Here is a 20,040-nt window from a genome sequence, read left to right on the forward strand (position 1 = left end):
CAGTGAATGTGGAGAGGGAGGGGGGGAGCGCACTGCCTACTGCCTCAGCAAACCCCGCCCAGTAACAGGCGTGGTTTGCTGAGGCAGAAGGGACTCCCGAACTTTTTCCTTCTTTCCAACGAATCTCATGACATACTTAGCGGAGAGCAGCAACGTTTCATGACATTATGCATGTGCATGATGTCACCCTGCACGTTATTTTACACAAACTCAAAAACTTAAATTCCTTAGTTTACTGATTTTTTTTCGAGAAAATAAAAATGATTTTTTTTTATTATAGGTGTTTTTTCTGTATTAAATTTTAGAAAGAAATAATATTCAAAAGGTATTACAGGGCTGTTGGATTGGACTGCAGGTGTATCCGAGGATGGATCACTGAACAGGTCTACTGGGCAAGGGGCTCAGTTAACACATATTGACCAGGAGGTGACTCAAAATGACTACAAAGGGATGCAAAGGCACTGCACAAAGGTAGAAAACAATGATCAAAACAGGTGAAATGACTGTAAAGAGACAAGAAATGACCAAAAAGACACAAAACAACTACAAAGAGACACAAAATGACTCAAAGAGATACAAAATTACTACAAAGAGACAAAAAATGACTACAAGGGACATAAAACAACCACAGGGAGACAAAAAAGGACTCAAAGAGACACAAAATGACTCAAAGAGACACACAATGACTACAAAACAACCACAGGGAGACATAAAATGACTACAAAGAGACACAAAATGACCAAAAGGAGACACAAAACAACCACAGGGAGACAAAAAAGGACTCAAAGAGACACAAAACAACCACAGGGAGACATAAAATGATTCAAAGAGACACAAATGACTACAAGGAGACACAAAACAACCACAGGGAGACATAAAATGATTCAAAGAGACACAAATGACTACAAGGAGACACAAAACAACCACAGGGAGACATAAAATGACTCAAAGAGACACAAAATTACTACAAAGAGGCATTAAACAACCACAAGGAGACACAAAATGACCACAGAGAGACACAAAATTACCTTGAAGAGATATAAAACCACAAAAGATGCGTAACAACTTCAAAGAGATGCAAAACAAAAAAAAAGAGGCAAAACCACCACATGATTTGTGTATATTCTCTCCTAAGTAGCAGAGGTGGTGGGGCCATTTGCATATCTGTGCCCAGGGGCCCATTGTCTCATTATCCACCCATGGGTATATCTGTTACTTTATCCATCACGAGCAACTTAATTAGATTTTGTCTTAAAGAGACACTCCAGTAGTTTAGTATTGCACTTTCATAAAGTTGGGGGACTCACAAGAGAGAGATTAGCAGCAGTAGCTGCCGTATCCTGATCAGTGGTGGAATGCAATAAAGTGCATTTACTCAAGTGCTGCACTTAAATGTTCTGTGTGCAACAGTCAGAGAAATAATACAGCAAACCGCTATTTGCTATGTAAAGATATAGTGACGGCGTCCTGAGCAGAGAATAAAGTCTCCCTGCCTCTGTGTGTGTTGTAATCCAAGCTTCTCTGTGGCCCTTCTTCCAGTTCTCCCCTAACATCATTAGCTCTGTCATTACAGTTGACGTTGTTTAGCATTGTTAATGTATTTAGCATTGTTAGCTGTTAAGCGGTATTTATATTTGTGTGTCAGCTCTATGCCTCCAAAATCACTGGTCGGCAGTGGTGTTTCTGTGAAGCGCTGTAAAGTTTAGTTGATTCAAAACACACCCAAAACACACTTAAAACACTCATTAAACATGGCTTAATGGAGACAATTTCAAACACAAGTACACAAATCAGCTTCACTATAACTCACAACACTCACATGCAAAGCACTTGTCTTTTGTTGGACACATTTTCCCCACAAATACAACATGCTAATGTTTTTAGCACAAGCCTATGGCATTTTACATTGTATAAATTAGCATAGTGGCTACCGGACTTTTCCTCTACACATATGAACATTTAACAAAGCTAATGTTACAAAATTCAGCTCCCTTACAACTCACAAGGTTCACCGACAAAACAACTGTCTTATACTAAACACGTTTCCCAAAAAATATAGCATGCTAACGTTATTAGCACAAGCCTATGGCATTTTGCATTGTATAAATAGGGCTAAGGACAAGCAGAGATTTCCTCTGCTCATATGAAGCCAGGATGAATCACACACAAGACTTAAAAGCTATTTTGTGGAGGCTTTGTCTTTCAGTTTACATAAATAGACAGGAAGTCTGTGTGGTTGCGACGTGTGGTTACATTTCTGGGGAGGTGCACGTCAGGCTACGGCGTGGGGTACGGCGTTGATTTGAGGCAGAAGTATAAATCCCACTCTTGCAGCCCACTTAGCCAACTCAATGTTGAGAACTGTGTCCAGACAACTCATATTTGATACTTCACACTGAATTTTGCATAGAGAGCCTTTATGTACAATTAAAGGCACTATTTTTTTTACTTCGACTCCACTTTGGAGAGCTCCCTTTAAAGCCACACATGACATGATTCAGAGTTCTCTTTATGGGAGGAAACAATTGTTTAAAATATTCTTACTCAGCCAGTGATAAAAAGGAACATTTCTGCACCCTTAATCCGACTTTGGGAGCCACTTAATTTGTAGCTTCCAGTTTGAGAGAGTGGAGTTACCTGGTGCATATGAATACATATAGTAAAGTCATAAAGTCATATGTATACTTTAAGAAACTTAATGCATTTACATGATCTGCAGGTGGTGAACGTCTTCGGTTTGAACCAAATGTGTCCAATGATCAGTATAATTTAGTACCCAACAGGAGAATGTGGCAAGACTGGTGCTGCACATTGTAAAACTGCTTGCCAAAGACATGTCAACAAAAGGGACGTCAAGGGAGTGTCAACTGACAGACGGCCCTCTCAATTAATTTATCAGTTGTCATAAGTTTACTAAGCACTGATTTTGTCTGAACAGGTGTGATCATTGTTCCATAGTATTTATTCATGGAAGCCTCTGGAAACTCTTATGTTCCTCCTGAATTTCTTTGGTACTACTGTGTGATGTAACACATTTTTGCCGATCGTTAAGATTGGCATCTAAAGTTTAACTGCCAGATTCCCGTCAACACCAACCTTATGAATGACAACAGTGGGGAAAAAAAATCAGATCAAACTTCCTGGTAGTTTTATATAAGAGTTGGAAATGACAGTGCAGATTCTATGCAGCAGTGGATTTCACTGGAATCAGTAAGCTGCAAAACACAACAACAACTCTACATTATTTTTATGTTTAAATACTCAGGTTCATAAAACCACAGGGTCTGTTGTACTATCACATACACCAGACCCAGTAAAGTGTTTACAGCCATTTAAACTGCTGAAGCATTTTAGAATGTATACCCAGATGATGCTGGCACTAAAACTTAGTTTGTGCCTTTTTACTAACACCAAGAAAGTGGAGCACATGAAATCACTTTCTTGGCCTCAATACATTTCTGATTCACTTGAATGATAAGAAGCATCCAGAGCCCTCAGGTAATCTGAGGAACTCAGTGTTCCCACAATCAAAACTAAGCAAGGAGAAGCAGCTTTTGGTTTCTACGTCCCGACCTGTGGAACAGGCTCCCTGTAGCGTCTGCTAAAACTGCCAACTCATGTAAATCAGGGCTAAAAACATTATTGTTCACTGTGGCTTTCCGATAAACTAAACTTTTTCTTTCATGTGTAACTATTGTTGTGCTTTCTTTTGCTTGTTTTACTGTCTTTAATTATGTTTTTCCTCACTGAAAATCAGAGTAAAAGACTGAAATCACAGGCTGATCCAGCTTGTGTGAGTTTTATCACGGCAACTCATAATGTGACTCAGTATGTGTGGCCCCCGCATACCTGTATGCACTCCTGACAACATCTGGGCATGCTCCTGATGAGTCAACGGATGGCATCCTGGGTGATCTCCTCCCAGACCTGGATCAGGGCATCAGTGAGCTTCTGGACTGGCTACATAACATCCCATAGGTGCTCAGTTGGATTTAGGTCAGGGGCATCAATAGCATCAATGCCTTCATCATCAAGGAACTGCCTACACACTCTGGCCACATGGGCACAGGTCCCACTAGAGGATGTCGGGCCCTCATGCCACCCTCATGGAGTCTGTTTCTGACAGTGTGGTCAGAAACATGCACACCAGTAGCCTGCTGGAGGTCATTGTGTAGGGCTCTGGCAGTGCTCCTTCTGTTCCTCCTCACACAAAGGAGCAGATACCGGTCCTGCTGCTGGGTTGATGCCCTTCTACGGCTCTGTCCAGCTCTCCTCGTGTATTGGCCGGTCTCCTGGTATCTCCTCCATGCTCTTGACACTGTGCTGGGAGACACAGCAAACCTTCCTGCTGCCCAATTGCTACTAGTAGTGACAAGGACACATGTAAAACCATTCCCTTGCCTTGCTTTTGCCTTTCCAATGCACCTGTTGTCACTTTGATTTGCACCATAACAGGTGAAACTGAGTCACAATCACTTGTGCTTCCTAAATGGAGATTGATATCTCTGAAGTCTAACTGACTTAGTGTTAAATTGTGGCAATTAAATGTTCGCTTCATTTTTAAGAGCAGTGTAGAAGCAAAAAACATCCATTGACTACAATGAAAATATCAATAAAGGACAACTTTTTTTTTTTTTACATTAACTTGTTTTTCACTTTGCGACTGAACGACACAAGAGTTCCAAAGATAATTTTATTTGTTAGCCATTTAAATTATAAGTTACACCGTGTTAAATCAACAGGCAGATATAAGAAATACTTTCAACTGTACAAAAAAGGTATTGTACAAACAGTGGAAGCAACATCAGTTGACTCGAGGCAAAGGGATAGTGGACAGGAAAAGACCGCAGCATGATGGTTATGATAAAGAAACATAGGTTTAGTTACAAAATCCACAACCGTCCATACAGCCATGCCGTACATTTAAAAAAATATACAGGTTTAAAGAATGTTAAATGATTCATATTCCATAGATAATGCAGTGATGGATACAGCGAGGGTAAACAATACAGTGATGTCAAAATCAGCACAAATCGAAAAAGCCATGATGTTTTCAGTCGTTGTCACCTCAGTTAACATTCATCAATATCCTGGTCCCATTAAAAATATCCAAGTTTTATTATCGGCTGCTGCACAATGCAGTTATTGTTCTTTCATTGAATAAATGCCGGTGATTCTCATGTAGAGTGTGTGACCCAGACATCAGCACGTCACCAAGTCCCTTTAACGAGAATATGGAGGATGTCTGCCAAACAAAATCATTCATGTTGTTGATTTACAGGAACCACCAAGGTCCGCCTTTTTCGCTTCATAACCTTAGGGAAGATAATTAACCAATCATTTGCAGTGACATTTTAAGTGTGACGCAAAAGCCGAGCACAGCTGGATACTGATCAAGTGGTTCTTTCACTTCACATTAAAAGGAGGCTGGTGATCAAACAAAATATGCTGACATATATTAGAAATTAAAACAAATCAGGTGACATAAATTCCATACATTCACATATACATATTACTTCAAATGCTTCATAGGTCACATATTTTACCAATCCCTAGAAAAACGCTTTTTCATTACATAAAAAAATTACATTTTCTTTTCACTCTGAGTCAAAAGCTCCATCGAGAGAACCACTGGAACTGCCAGGAAACATAACACATGACTTCAAACTGTACCTTCATGTGACAGTTTTGCCTCTGGCATCATGCTTTATGGAAAATAGTGTTTTTATTGTCATTGTTTACATCGTTTCAAAGACTGCACTTCTGCAAGCTGTCGCCGTAAGACTGAAATAAAATAGCAGAGAGAGCTGTGTTGCTGCTGTACAAGCTATCTATAAGAAGCTAGCACCATCTGTTGAGCAAAGAAGGAAATGACACCTTGAATTGGAGTGCCGATTGTCTCGTTACACTTTACTCTGTAGCCAAGGGTGTAGGTTTCGTTTCAACACTGGGGTGGAGACATGTATGATACAGGGGATTTAAGGGTTCACTGCCAGAAAATTTTGAGTGTCTAACACTTAAATTCCAGCATTCTGGTTAATATTTATGCACCAGTTTGTGCATTTTCTGCTTCAATTTATGGTTTAGATGTCTTCAATTTCATCAAAAGTGCACAAGGTTTTATTGGGGCAGACAAAAGCACATGTTCTAAATATTGAGGGGACGTCTCCTCTGTATCCCCCCCCTGAAATTTGCACCTATGACTTTAGTCTTTGATAATACACCCCTCTGAACGCAGTATGATGTAACCGAGTTGACTTAGCTTCTGTACCTAGGTCAGCTCAACACTTTGATTTCAGCACTAAAGTCCAGGAACAATCCGTCACGAAACACCTTTGACAGGAAATATAACGCCTCTGAGGGTTCCCTCAGAGATGTGATTGGTTCATGCATTGTAGCTATCGTGTTGACGATCTGAGCACAGTTAGTAAAATCATGCACCAATGTTGAATCGGTAAAAAAAAGCTATCACGTGGTTTGGATTTGTTTGACATAAAAGATCCTTAAAATACATTTGAGATGACTTAAAGAGGCTGGTCATCTCTTCTTGAGCTCATGAACAGCGTACGTACTGAAGCACCACTGCACCTTACGAGCTTACACTACAAACTCATCACATGCATCGCCATCTCTGTGTATCCTGTGTATCCTGTGATCTTTTTAAAACTAAGAGCCGAATGTTTGTTAGCGTCATTGTCACAAATGTCACCGCAGCCTCACCCTGGTTCACCGGAAGTCCTCGCTGTCTTGTGAAGTTTAAAAACAGTCCAAAGGTCCGAGTGTCCAGAGCTGAGTTGATTCCCAAAACCCAAAGTTCATGTGCCTGCTTTTCATCTCCACAGCTTGAATGCAGTCATAAATGTTTTCCTCAAAGTGCGACGTCTTTTGTTCTTCATAAATCCCAACAGTGTTAATGCTTGTCCAAATAAGCCGTTAACTGCTGTTTCTGAGCAGAAACAGATCTGAGAGATTTGTTGATGCCCAGCAGTCATATCAATCCAGAGGAGACCCTCATCTCTGGATTAAACTCAATCTCTTGCAAATCCATAATGACAACTGTAATCCGGATACTTCCCTCAAGATGCTCAAGCAGTGGCCGTGGTGCATCCTTTATGTCCAGATCTCAGTTGGCACCATGGCCTCCTTCGTTCCAACAGAGGGCATGAGGTTCTGCTCAGACAGGAAGTCCAGAGGAAACTGAACCAGGAAGCCTCGGATTTTGCGCAGCTCCTCCTGAGCGCGGCCCAGGTCGGTCTGGGCCAGACCCGGTTTGGACTGGTACTGCTCCAGCTCGGACATGTTCCTCACCAGGGACGAAGGAAGGCAACGGAATACCTGGAGGAAAACACACACATGTACTAATAACATACAGCCCACTTGCCAGAAGATGTTGGCAGTGTACATTTCTGCAAATGATTTTTTTTTACTAGTGAGCCACTAGGGCATTTCCAACTGCAATTGTGGCACCATTACCATGTGTTTTTAACAAGACATCGTGGTGTTTCTAGCTGGGATTGTGGCAACAGAACCAGGTAATTTTTAGCAAGACATCGTGGCAATTGTAGCTGCAACAGTGACACCAAAATTGGGTGTATTTAGCAAGATATCGTGGCATTTCTAGCCATGATTGTGTCACCAAAACTGGGTACTTTTAATGAGACATCGTGGCATTTCTAGCTGGATTGTGGCACCAGAACCTAGTGATTTTTAGCGAGACGTAGGGGCATTTCCAGCCATGATTGCAACATCAAAACCAGGTGTTTTTTAGCATGATATTGTGGCACTTTTAACTAGGATTGTAGCACCAAAACTGCATGATTTTTAGCAAGATATCAGGGTATTTTCAGCTGTGACTGTGGCACCACAAATTGGTGTTTTGGAAAGATGTGGCATTTCTAGCTGCGATTATTTCACCAAAACCAGGATTTTTAAGCTAAAACATGATCTTTTCCTAAGCCTAAACCGGTAGTGTTTGTGCCTGAACATAACCACATGTTAACCACAGCATTTTTGAAATATACGGAAATGTAAAGTTTGAACATATCTACTACTTATGAAACAAATGTTACAGAAATGTACAAGGCCAACATTTATTCAGGTGTATGTGTTGCAACATACTGCTGTCTTTACCACTTCTGTAGACCGCTCTTGGGATGACGATCTTAGCTAGTTGGTTTACAGAAAAATATCTATTCAACTCTTAGATGGCCTGCCATGATATTTGGCACAAATATTCAAGGTCCCCTGAGGACAAATCCCAATGACTTTGGGGGTGACAAACTGAGTCTGAGATGTCCCAAAATGGCCACTGCACAGAGGATACATCCTTGTGATTTAGCTGAAAACATGGCTGCTCCTCTAACACCACCCTCAGACCATTTTACTCCATTAGTGGCAAGAATTTAAGAAAAGTAACCCTGACTTTTTTCATTGTTCCAAATCGTTCTTTCGTTTCATTCTTTTCATGTTGTTGAATCTTTGAGCACATCAGAAAATTATTGTTACTGAAGTGAATATTAAAAATTTGCTTCTCAAATTTAGCAGCTGTGGAGCAATTTCCTTAATAGATGGCATTTAAGAATAATGTCTAAGTGACAGTACCTGTAAAAAACACCATCTGGCACATGTGCTAACTCCTCAGCTGACTTCATTTCTTAAATACTTTCACCTACACCATCATGTCCGCCCTTACCTTCTCATAGATGGTGGCGTTGCGGCCAGCTGTTGTCATCCACACCTCCTTGTAGAAGCGATCGCTGATGGGGTCGGACACGTCAATGCTGGTGTCAGTGTGACCTCCGAGGATAGTCCTGTTCACAAAGAGAAGAGAAATAAATACACTACACAGTGGTATTTGGACGGATGCTGTTAGGATATGGATGGCAAGATAAGTCTATTGAAACCATTAGAAACAAACAAAACTGTTGAATAATGTTTCCACTGGATTATAATGTGCTACGTAAACACAGCTCTCTCCGTGCTTCTCTTTCACACACACACCTGAAGCATTCGAGGCGAAGCTGAAGTGCGTAGGGTCCAGCTTCATAGTCCTTTCCATCCATCTTCGAAGGGACCTTTTCAGAGTCCTCCACAATCACCGCCACCTCGCTGTCACGCTTACCCAGCATGCTTCTGTCGTTGATGTTAGCAGAGCCTGATACAGACACACAGAACAGAGCATGGAAGCTGAATCTCTGCCTTACATCTTAATCATACTATACACAACTATGATTTTATGGTTTTAAAAACAGACCTTCTGGCTTTAATTGACCTTTTAATATTGCCTGTAGAAATACTATTGATTACAAATATAGAGGGAAATTTTACAGTGATGTCTAAGAGGAAAGAAAAAGAAAGGAGAGCTTATACAAACAATTTTCAGCCTTTTGATTTGTTGTGTGAAAGCTGTACTGTATCAGCCAGCAGAGGGCGCAGCAGAGTTGTGCTGCAGCAGTCCCCACATACTTCAACAGTGTCTGAACACACACCTGTTAGCAGCACACATGGTGCAAGATACAGACATGAAGCCAGATTTTTAGATTTATCACATCTCGATGGTGTCGAGGCCGAGAGGCTCGCCGCCTCAAATAGTAGCCGGTGAACACAACAAGAGAGACGGAACGTGACAGAGCAGACGGGAGACTGACCGATGATGACTGTGTTGTCGTCAGCGATGAGCATTTTGCTGTGGACGTAGATGAGCTCTGTGACCAGACGTCCCTCCAGCTCAGCGTGAGTCCGCAAGCCGGCGAAAGAGATGTAGTTCATCCAGTGGTCGTCCACTGAGAGGGGAGAGGAGAGGGATGAAAGTGGGCTTCTATTAGCACTTTTCTATGCTTAATATTAGGCATCAAATATTTAATATTCTAGAAAAGTCTTGTACTTACTCTCCTTTTTCAGCTGTGAGATGATGGAGTATTCTCCTCTGATCATGGTTCTGAGGAGGCAACAGATTAAAACTCATTAAAAACTATTTAAATATTAACCAAGTACATCCCAGACTCAAATTGAAAGTAAGACATAAAGCACAATAAAGCTCTAATATTGCTTCCACATCTGCTTTCTCATTTCCCTTCACTCTTCCTCTTTCTATTTCACAGTGTCATGTGGTCCACCTGTAGTTGAAGTGCATGACAGCCTGGATGGCGTTCCCTCCTCCCGTGGTGATGTCGCCCTCAAAGCCAGGAAGCAGGGGGGTGACTACGTACACACGGAACTTCTTCCCCTCCCTGTGAGCAAACACACCTCAGTTACATAAAGACACAGACAGAGCAGCGTCGAGATGTGACATCGTTTAAATAAAGGTGAGTACTTGTGTGCTCTGAGGATCCTTTCGATGATGGCGTCCCCGATCTTGTTGTAGACCGTCTTGTTGTCGGCACAGCTGATGAAGAACTGGTTCTGATGTGAGAGGAGAGAAAGACAATTAAAGCGGTTTGAGCTTCAGGTAGGTAACTTCATGTGACAGAGTAGAGAGGCATTTAGACAGTCACTGAGTCCACTGACAGAACCTCACCGCTGCTTTACCTCTATGTAGATGTAGTGTTTGCTCTTGGCGATGACCTGGATGTAGGCATTGTGGATGGACTCCTCGTGGTACTTTATGCCTGCAGACCAATCTGCTGCCGACCGCAACACCTTGCACACACACACACACAGGCTTATTATAGCAGTAACACTGAAAGCGGGCCGCATCTTGCACCTCCTACAATTGTCACCATATGAATGTGCCAATACAACATAAGTACAATACGTGTAAATGTATCTGGTGATCAATATTTAACCTTTTCAGATGTTTTGGATGTACCCATAGGATCTACTGCTACTGCGACAGTATTTAGAGCAGCTCCACAAGATATACGTCTTCGTTGCCAGGCAACTGCATCTCTTTAAGCTAGATGACTGATACTGCTTAAATTCAATTCAGTTTCATTTATAAAGCCTAATATCAAAAATCACAATTAGCCTCAGAGGGCTTTACAGCATACGACATCCCTCTGTCCTTGGACCCTCACAGCGGATAAGGAAAAACTCCCCCAAAAAAACCCTTTAACGGGGAAAACTGATTGAACAATAACACATCTGTGATGCCCTTAGATGTCCAGGGCTGCACGCGCGCCACACTGAGTGGATCAGCGTGTCTACCCTTCACTGAGAGACATAGGCAACCCACTTTTATTTATTTTTGGTACTTTTTTCTTACTGATCACTTATGATTTTACTGATTATATATATTTTTTTAAATCATCCATTGGATTTTTTAATTTAATGTATTTCATTTTTTGTGTCTCACCTACGACTTTTGTCACTTTGAATTTATTTATATGTACATGTAAATGTTTATGCAATTGATTTTTTTTGGCTGCTAAACAGTACAATAGGGATGAAGCTCTATTGGAGCAAAAAAAAAGGCAGGGTATACTACATTTTTCCCACTGTATCTGTGATTTATTGCATTTGTATGACTTTAAATACCAATACCAAATATATAAAAAAAAACAAAACAAAAACAGTAACTACTGAACACCATATATTTTTTTCATGACTTTTCCCACTTTCTAAACTTCAAATTTTGTTTAATATTAATAATATACTACTTTATTTATAGATGATATAATATTTAATTTATATTTAATATTTTATTTAATTTATATTTAAAAAACAATAAAATTAAAAATCATTTATTTATTAAAATTATTTTATAATATTCAATACATTTAATTTATACTTAAATAATTACTATTAATACTAAAAATAATCAGTGGTAAATAATTCCCATTAAGACATTAACTTTACTGTCAAAAAAGAAAACATTTAATTGGTGCATATCATTGGCTGTAGTTATAGAGGATACAAATGGAGAGGTTGTACATGGAGGTGTCAGGTTAATAACACACAGTTTGAATAAAACACACGATCCTTTATTAAACAAAACTGAGAAAACCAAAGAACACCTTCCCTTAGAACAAAACCTGATGGAGTTGTGATGGGATCTTCGTGCGCTTCTTATTTTAGCCGAGCATTTCACTCACAGGTTGCTTCCTTACGGCAAAAAACCTCTGAGTGTCAATCGCGAGTGCAAACCTTTGTGGTTACATAACTTTTTGGCCCGTGGAGAGTTTTTTAACGCTCGCTCTCTTTTATCTTTTTCCAGCAGTGCTGCAGACTGGGACGTGGAACACAGTGTGGGGAAGTGGGAGTTTATACTGTTCCTGTGTTCTCTCTGTAATTTTCTACCAGTGGTTCTTTTTAGCTTTGGTGAATGGTTGCTTTTTGCACCCACTTTCTCATTTTGCATAATTATATAGAAGGAAAAAACGACATTTCCTGGACTATGTTTTGTTTTTTGAGATCAGTTAAAGGCAAAAATGGCACTTGTTTGGTTCTCTTACCTGCACTTTGGCATTGACACAGTCAGGGACTTGGTATTTGAGCTCATTGGCGCTGGAGTGAGACTTGGGCAGCAGGAATGGATAAGATAGAGAGCGGTACTTTGGCTTCATGATCTGTAGGAGGGACGAGGGAGGGTAAATATAGGGTTAGAGGTGGAATGGAAAAGCGTGAAAGCAGGATAACGGGAGGAAAAAGCTGGTTCCATGGAAAGCATGAGTGTGAGGGTATTTTTAATGTCAATGGCCGTGTTGTTAACTAAATTATTTCCACTGTTTGAGCCACACATTTCCTGAGAGTTTGCCAGGGTAGTGTTTAATGTTCTGCTTATTTTTTAGGTCAATAAATCATGATTTTGCAGGAGTAGTGCAATTAAACAATCAAAATAATAATGATAATGTTTAGCTCATAAAACTTAAGTTGCAGTCCTGCTCTACATCCCTGTGTGTGCATAATAATGGACACAGTGTGTGTGTGTTGCAGTACCTTAGTAAAGTTCCAGCGCTGAATGAAGTGCCTGGCCACATCCCGCGCAGCTCTGCCATGAACCACTGCGGCGATGTCATGCCAAGGCATTCTGGGAGTGGTGTACCTGTCGATGAAGTCTGCGCAGAGTGGAAGCAACCCAGTGACGACAGGAGAGACGGGCGTAAAAAGACACAGTAGGATGGAGTTAAAGGGACAGACAGAACGAGAGGAGGTGGGAGAAAGGAGCACAGCGGGGTCAGAGCGTTCGGAGCAGAGAGAGGGAGAGAAAAAATAGGAACAAATAAGTGTTTTATGTGCTCGGCTCCAGGTTTCCAGATGAATATTTGTTTCCATCAAACTGGTACAACAGGGAAAAGTATGAGACTAAGATTAATATTAGGCAGGGGTTTGATTACTAGACATACAGACCCTGTAATTAGGGAAGCATTTCAGAGACCTAATGAGGAGTTTGTGTAAGTGTGTGTGTTTCTGTGTATGAAGCAGACCATCAAAAGGTTTCTCCAGCTGGATCCAGTCCTTGTAGACAAAGTTGCAGTAGTCCTTCCCGTGCCAGAAGCGCGTGTTGCCCTGTAACTCTCCAACACCTGTCTTCAGGCTCCGCACTGAACCACTCCCTAAACACACGCACACACACATACAGCATGAAAAATGGACTGCATAAACAATACAATTCACCTTATTCTCGCATATCCTCTCCCATACACACACCTGCGCTGTCCACACTGCTGACACTGTCTGCGTGCTGCATAGTGTGTTTGTGCAGGTGTCTGTACAGGCTGAAGCGAGCCTTCCTACTGCGTCCGATCCCCTTCAGCTTGGGCAAGTCCACAGGATCGCCGGGCGGCGTCCCTCGACCATTGCTCTTGGAGACGTCCTCAACGAAGGACACACCCTTACTGGACTGATTGTTGGTGGAGGCAGCCTGGGAACATGGAAACAACAGCGGATGTACACTCGGTTGCTAGTTTGTTAGCTTCAACGAGCTAAAACTGAAACAGTCTAATATGACACCTGACAATAAATCCTACCTTCATAAAGGTGATAACGTTTAGAGGTGTCGATTCAACTTTATGGTAGTTTTGGAGGCTGACTGTGGTGCTGGTGATTTAGACTTTCATTATTAATACAAATACCATAGGGAAGATCAATAAAGTTGGTAAGGACAGGTGAAAACTCAGGTAAGGGTTTTGTGTGTTTTCTGTGTATATCTACACTCACTGGCCTCATTAACCTAAAAAGTGAATGCAATAACTACAGGAAGTTTGTGTAAAATTAGAGTTTTCGATTCATTTTGAGCGTATCTTTCCTGTGAATGCTGCATCAGTGATGAGTTTTCCTGACATTTTCTCTAACTTTGTATATTATTCTCTGTTTGCATTGTGCTACAAAACACGTCACCTGTTTCTACAGCCAATCAGCTTGTAGTGATGTCCGCTGGTTAAGTCAAAATGACCACAAACAGCAAATACAGTCCATCTGATGCTCATTTTGTTTCTGTTTTTCACTGTTTAATCACTACTACAAATGCAGCTATAGCCAGTATCTCACCATCACTATCCTCATTCATGCTTCAAGAAGCTACAAATTATGTTCAGCCACAAAATAAGCTGGAAATCAGAGCGGAAGAACAGAGAGTTGTTGCATAGCGATGATACACCATCTCATCTAGTTGCATTGGCGTGAACCGGCAGGTTTTCAGAACGTTGCAGAATGGCGCATTGCAAGTAGTTGCCTGTTTCAACTTGTCGTGGCGCAAATCTTTGGTCTGAACTGGGCAATAGCCTGTGAGAATTTTTAAGTCAATGTCTTGAATGATAACACTTTAATTCAGTTTTACCTGTACTTGGACTTGGTATTTGAAGAAATGAGTGGCATGCTGAGATATAGCCCTGTTTTCTTATGCCCTTAAAAATCAAAAAGGCCTCACGACCACCCTGTGAAGCTTTGGCAGCACCTAGTCAGGCCCCCCAGGTTGGGAACCAGTGGTGTGGCATATGGACCCCAGCTAGGGGTGAGAGTGTCGACCTTTTCCATTAAAGCCGTAACAAAATGGAACTCCCTTCCATCCCATAGCAAAACTTTTGGTTATGTCTCTGTATAATGCACAGGATTTTATTTATTGAAATGTATGCTTGTTAAAAAATAAATGAAAGATTAATGAATAAAAAATATGCCAGCGTAGTTGTGTATGAGAATGTGTGTGTGTGGACTGTATGTGTGTCATTAAAGAGAAGAGGTCAGATCGATAGCTGGCTGTGAAAGTGTTTGCTTTTTATATTCTGTATTCATGCACGTACACAATCACCCCAGGCATCACTGAGGGTGCACGCAGTGATACCACTTCACCACCCTCCGGGCAACTGTGTGAGTTAGATTGAAATGGATTTCTGCGTTTCCTGTCCTCCCTCTCATATTTGAACCATTCGTCAGGAGGTTGGAACCACATTTATTGCCAATAACTCCAAACTGGAGACAGGACGTATAATTAGTTGTGTGTGTTTGTGTGTAACTGTGTGTCTGACCTGCTCGAGGGCCACGGAGCGCGTCACGCTGCCGACATCAGTCAGCCGGTGCTCTCTGTCGTCCCAGCGACCGTAGGCCAGGTCGATCCCGCCCACGAAGGCCACAGATTGGTCGATAACGACGATCTTCTCGTGATGTGCCCACAGATAGACGGAGGAGGAGACGTGGTCTGGGTGACGCATCACCTGGAACACAAACATATGAAATATGATAGTACATAGACGGTATCATATGTAACAGTGTGTTTATTTCTTCACATACTTGGCCAAAAAGCTGGTTCTGGTTTCTTCTTCTTCATCATCTCCAACAAGTCATTAACAACTAATACAAAAAAGATTTGGATTTTCTCACACCATGAATATGATGTAGAATAACTCGGACTCGGCTCACTGAGAATCTGTTGGGATTAAACTTCAGAACAGACTGTTTCTGTTTGTCTTTCTCCGTTTCGGTTTCTGACAGGAAACCTTTTGATTACTACGGAAGCCCTGAGGGGCACGTAGGGAAAATAAATCTGGTGGTACATTTTATAAGTCTGATCAAAACTGCTTTCTCTCCTGTGTTTATGACCTACGAACAGGTGAAAGAAAAGATATTTCCAGGATGACTTTCCAATGTCCTTTATTTCTAAACATGTGAAACAGGTAAAAAAAAAAGTTTTGCCAGAATCATTTTTTCTTAGTTACCTTTTTTTCCATCTGTGAAAACATTCAGGTTTTCTTCCAGGTGAGTTTCAATTTCTAATACTAACAGCATATTAGCACAGATTAAAATACATTTCCAGCCAAAAGAAAGACATGACAGAAATGTTACAGTGTTGCTAAAATTGTAACTAACACATAAAACACATATATCTACCTTGTGATTGAAGAAATAAGAAATTAAAACTCACCTGGAAGAAAACAAAATGCTTTTAGTCCTATTTAAAACACGTGTAGTAGTGCACTTCAGCCTCTTTTGGCCAAAATGAGTATTACAACAACAAACACTTGGTGAAGATCCAAAACTATCCTGACCAATTTTTTTTTTCTATGGCCAAAACTTTTTTTCTTTTTTTACCTGACTGCACACATTTAAAAAAGCAACTTGAGAATAAATGATCCTGGCAAAACCTGTATTGTCACCTGTTCTTAAGTCATAAACACAGGAGAGGAAACAAGTTAGATCACATTTAAAACAATGGGTCATCAGGAGTGTTTTTCAAAGTGCATACTTCAGTTTCTGTTCTGTTTCTCCATACTTCTGGGACTGTGTGCAAGTGTTGCTCTGCAGTTGTAGAGGATGTGAATGGAAACCCAACATATAAGCTACTAACCAACCAGGCCAGATGTGTCGATCATTGTTACGAGGAGAAAACAAACCGGAGGCTACTTATCCCCGCTACTTTCAGGGAGCTTTAGGACGCAAAAAGTAGAATGGGAAAAGGTGTAGGTATATGAATGGAAACAGACTGGACATGATAATGTACAATACGATCACCGGCACCCTTCTATAATTAAGCAGTATCTCACGAGAGGGAGTGACGTTGTACTGTATATCGTCACGGCTGTAATTCGGTCATAGGCACAAAGCCGCAGGCGACGATATACAGTACAACATCACTCCCTCTTGTGAGATATTGCTTTTATACAACAGTTCAACAACAGCTTAAACAACAATGCTGAGTAAGGAAATGTTAACAAAAGGTGATGAAATAAATTATTTAAGTATGTTATGTAGCTCCGCGAAAAAAAAAAAACAGTTCCCCCAGTCTGTTGCCAGGCAACGCAGCACACACGCCAGGAACTCACAAGCTACTTTGTATTTACATTGATCTGCAGCTGTGTAACTTCGTCCAGTTTGGCTGATAAAACACTGGCAAACCTGGATGTTGGCACGGCCGGATTCAAACACACCTGGAGGTCTGCACAGAAGAGTCCTGGCTGTCCTTTTCCTCGTCCTCTCCTGACGACCACTCATAATTTAATTCAAATGTAATTTTGGGGAAAATATCCATCTTCTTGGTGTAACGCTAGTGTCAGTTTGCGTCAATGTAGCGAGTGTGACAGTTGGTTAATTAATGGCTGTATTTATATTTATAACACCTGTGAGCGGAGTGATTTTACTGTTACAAGTCCCAGTGATGTTGTACTCTATATCAGCACTCACGGAATGCCTCTTGTCCAATCAAATTACTCGGTCAGAACTAACTGTTGTGTAATGTAGCATATAATGTATGACATGACACAACAACCTTCGGGGGATGCTTTTTCTGGTGGCACACTGGTGGAAGCAGAGCAGTGTGGATAAATGAAAAATGAAAACAATAAACAGTGTATTTCGGGTGGCAACGCATTACATGACATTGTAAATGTAATAATATAACCCGAAATTCTGTTGGTACCACGTTATATTAGTTTGTTACTGTGAAAAAGTAATATATTACCACACCAGTCCCAAACAAACACTCATTATAACACTGTCGTTTCTGATTTGTTCACAATAAACAGTCAGGTTTGTCTTTCAAAACTCGTTTAGAACTGCATCTTCTTTCACTACCCATAATCCCTCAGTTACCTTGATGTTAGGGTGTAGGTGCATGAGGGTCCTCTTGCTGTAGCCAGAGTTGATGCCCAGGGCGAGCTCCACCTCCTTATACAGCATCACAAAGATGCGCACTCCCTGTTGCTGCAGAGACAGACAGGAAACACAACATTGAGAACACATTTCATGACATTAAACACGTTCTACTGTTTATATTTCATTGGTTTCAATACGTCATGGAGCACTTCTGAGGAGGAGATCCTGATTATTGTTATCTGATGTTATCCTAATGGTTTTTATGAGTGCAGAGTCTGTAGTGCTCAATGCTGGGCCTGGGATTTAACGTCAATAATGTTAATCTAGCAGCTCAAGTACTTACTGCTTTGCGTTTGAGGGTACAGTCCAGTCTCCACCTGTTGCCCTCCACCACAGGTCTCTTCAGAAAGATCTCTGGACTCAGCCTGGCCAAAAAAACAGGTAGACACAGACATAGAGTGAAAAAGCATCATCACTTACTAAAACTTTAAAGATGTAGAAAACTGATGTTTACATTCACCCTTTAGCGCTACCAACACATTATAAACACTTAACATATGACAGACATGACATAATGATATAGTCTCAACATGAGTCATTCACACTGGCATCCTGAGCTTACACGTTCACAATGCCATTGGCTCACATTACACAGGCTGACACCTCATTGGTTTAGACCATAAGCCCAGTGATTACTGCCTTGGAACACAGGGATTTCAGCCACGTCGAACAGTTGCACATTTGGCTCAGAGGGACCATAAAGCATTAGATTCAAAATTACACTTTGACGAATATTATAACTGTGGCAGAGGGGACTAAAGCCGTGTTTGTTTCCTGCTAGAAAACTCCACAAAAACACTGCTAGAGGGAGAAGGAAAGAAAGAGTCACTTTAAGGATAGCTGGTTATTTGATTTGCATCTTTGAAACACCACTTGCAAGGTCACTGTACCCTCAGATGTGACCGTCATCTGACAATAAGACTTTTAAATTCGACTTATTATATTTGTTTTGAACTCAGCTTCTTCATTTGAACACATCTCAGACGCTAAACTTCATTATATATTTGGCTTACATGCCCATGTGAAAAAGACACACACACACAGTGCAGGGTGGCACATCTGTACTTTCAACTCCTCTGACAGCTCACACAATCAGTTCTTATCTGAGGAACTTGGCCCAGACAGTGAATTAAGAAGAGACAGACAGACGGAGACAAAGGGTTTGCAGCGGAAGTGTAAACAGATACTTTATGGAGACTTGGTCTTTCTCTTAGTGCATTTCTATTCTAGGTGAGTGGATGAGGCTGTAATTAGAGCCACGGGCATTGCGTCGCCCAGACAGCCAGGACTTGTGGGTAATACATAATGTAATGTGTAGCAGCATGTACTACACCAGCAGGGTATCAAAGTGTCAGCTTGTTCTTTGAAAGGTGTGTGATGATGGCCCCTGTGTGTGTATCAAACTACTAAAGTAAGCTATCATAACTATACTATGTTGTTTCAGCTGATGCATGATTATATTTTCACAGCATCATCTACTTAGTACAATTAAGAAACTGCTCCTACTAAAATAATCAGCGACCTCAGACGAAATTCTGATGAAAAAAAGGTCTCAGTTCTTGTCCTCTTAGACCTTAGCGTAGCATTTGAAACGACTGATCATGACATCTTAATCAATCGTCTTGAAAATTTGGTTGGTCTCTCTAACTGTGTGTTAAACGGGTTCAAAACATACATTACTGGGAGGAAGTTTTATGTCAGTCTTGGAGATCAAGTGTCTGAGAAACATGACCTCTCTTTTGGGGTTGCACAAGGGAGCTGCCTGGGTCCAATATTTTTCTCACTGCTGCCACTTGGTGACAACACTAAAAAACACCATAGTTTCCATAGTTACGCAGATGACACGCAACTGTACATGTGTGCTGAACCAAATGATGCTGCAGTCATTAACTCCGTTACTCCCAGTCTTTTGGCAGTAAATACATTAATCAGCAATTATTTCTTAAAGATAAATGAGGACAAAACTGAAATCCTGCTTGTCAGCCGTTAAACAAAAAGAGAAATGCTGTTTAATAATCT

At 41.0% G+C, this 20,040-nt stretch overlaps 1 protein-coding gene across 3 annotated transcripts in view; it reads right to left on the reverse strand.

Moving 5' to 3' along the window:
* Nucleotides 1-4,679: 4,679 nt before the first annotated feature.
* The window catches only part of pld1a (phospholipase D1a), a 67,095-nt gene continuing 51,734 nt past the window's right edge, over nucleotides 4,680-20,040 (reverse strand). For all 3 annotated transcript variants that reach the window (XM_049597189.1, XM_049597190.1, XM_049597187.1), the window contains exons 12-26: nucleotides 18,305-18,386; nucleotides 17,959-18,069; nucleotides 15,402-15,587; nucleotides 13,588-13,801; nucleotides 13,365-13,493; nucleotides 12,877-12,995; nucleotides 12,393-12,506; nucleotides 10,528-10,638; nucleotides 10,313-10,401; nucleotides 10,116-10,229; nucleotides 9,888-9,937; nucleotides 9,648-9,782; nucleotides 9,001-9,154; nucleotides 8,693-8,810; nucleotides 4,680-7,335 (exon numbers count right to left, since the gene is read on the reverse strand). In XM_049597189.1, coding sequence (XP_049453146.1) covers nucleotides 7,111-7,335; nucleotides 8,693-8,810; nucleotides 9,001-9,154; nucleotides 9,648-9,782; nucleotides 9,888-9,937; nucleotides 10,116-10,229; nucleotides 10,313-10,401; nucleotides 10,528-10,638; nucleotides 12,393-12,506; nucleotides 12,877-12,995; nucleotides 13,365-13,493; nucleotides 13,588-13,801; nucleotides 15,402-15,587; nucleotides 17,959-18,069; nucleotides 18,305-18,386 — 1,951 coding nt within the window. In that variant the 3' untranslated portion in view covers nucleotides 4,680-7,110. The remainder of the gene's footprint in view (nucleotides 7,336-8,692; nucleotides 8,811-9,000; nucleotides 9,155-9,647; nucleotides 9,783-9,887; nucleotides 9,938-10,115; nucleotides 10,230-10,312; nucleotides 10,402-10,527; nucleotides 10,639-12,392; nucleotides 12,507-12,876; nucleotides 12,996-13,364; nucleotides 13,494-13,587; nucleotides 13,802-15,401; nucleotides 15,588-17,958; nucleotides 18,070-18,304; nucleotides 18,387-20,040) is intronic.

The sequence above is a fragment of the Epinephelus fuscoguttatus genome, linkage group LG14 (genome assembly GCF_011397635.1).
Source record: "Epinephelus fuscoguttatus linkage group LG14, E.fuscoguttatus.final_Chr_v1".
Lineage (NCBI taxonomy): Eukaryota > Metazoa > Chordata > Actinopteri > Perciformes > Serranidae > Epinephelus > Epinephelus fuscoguttatus.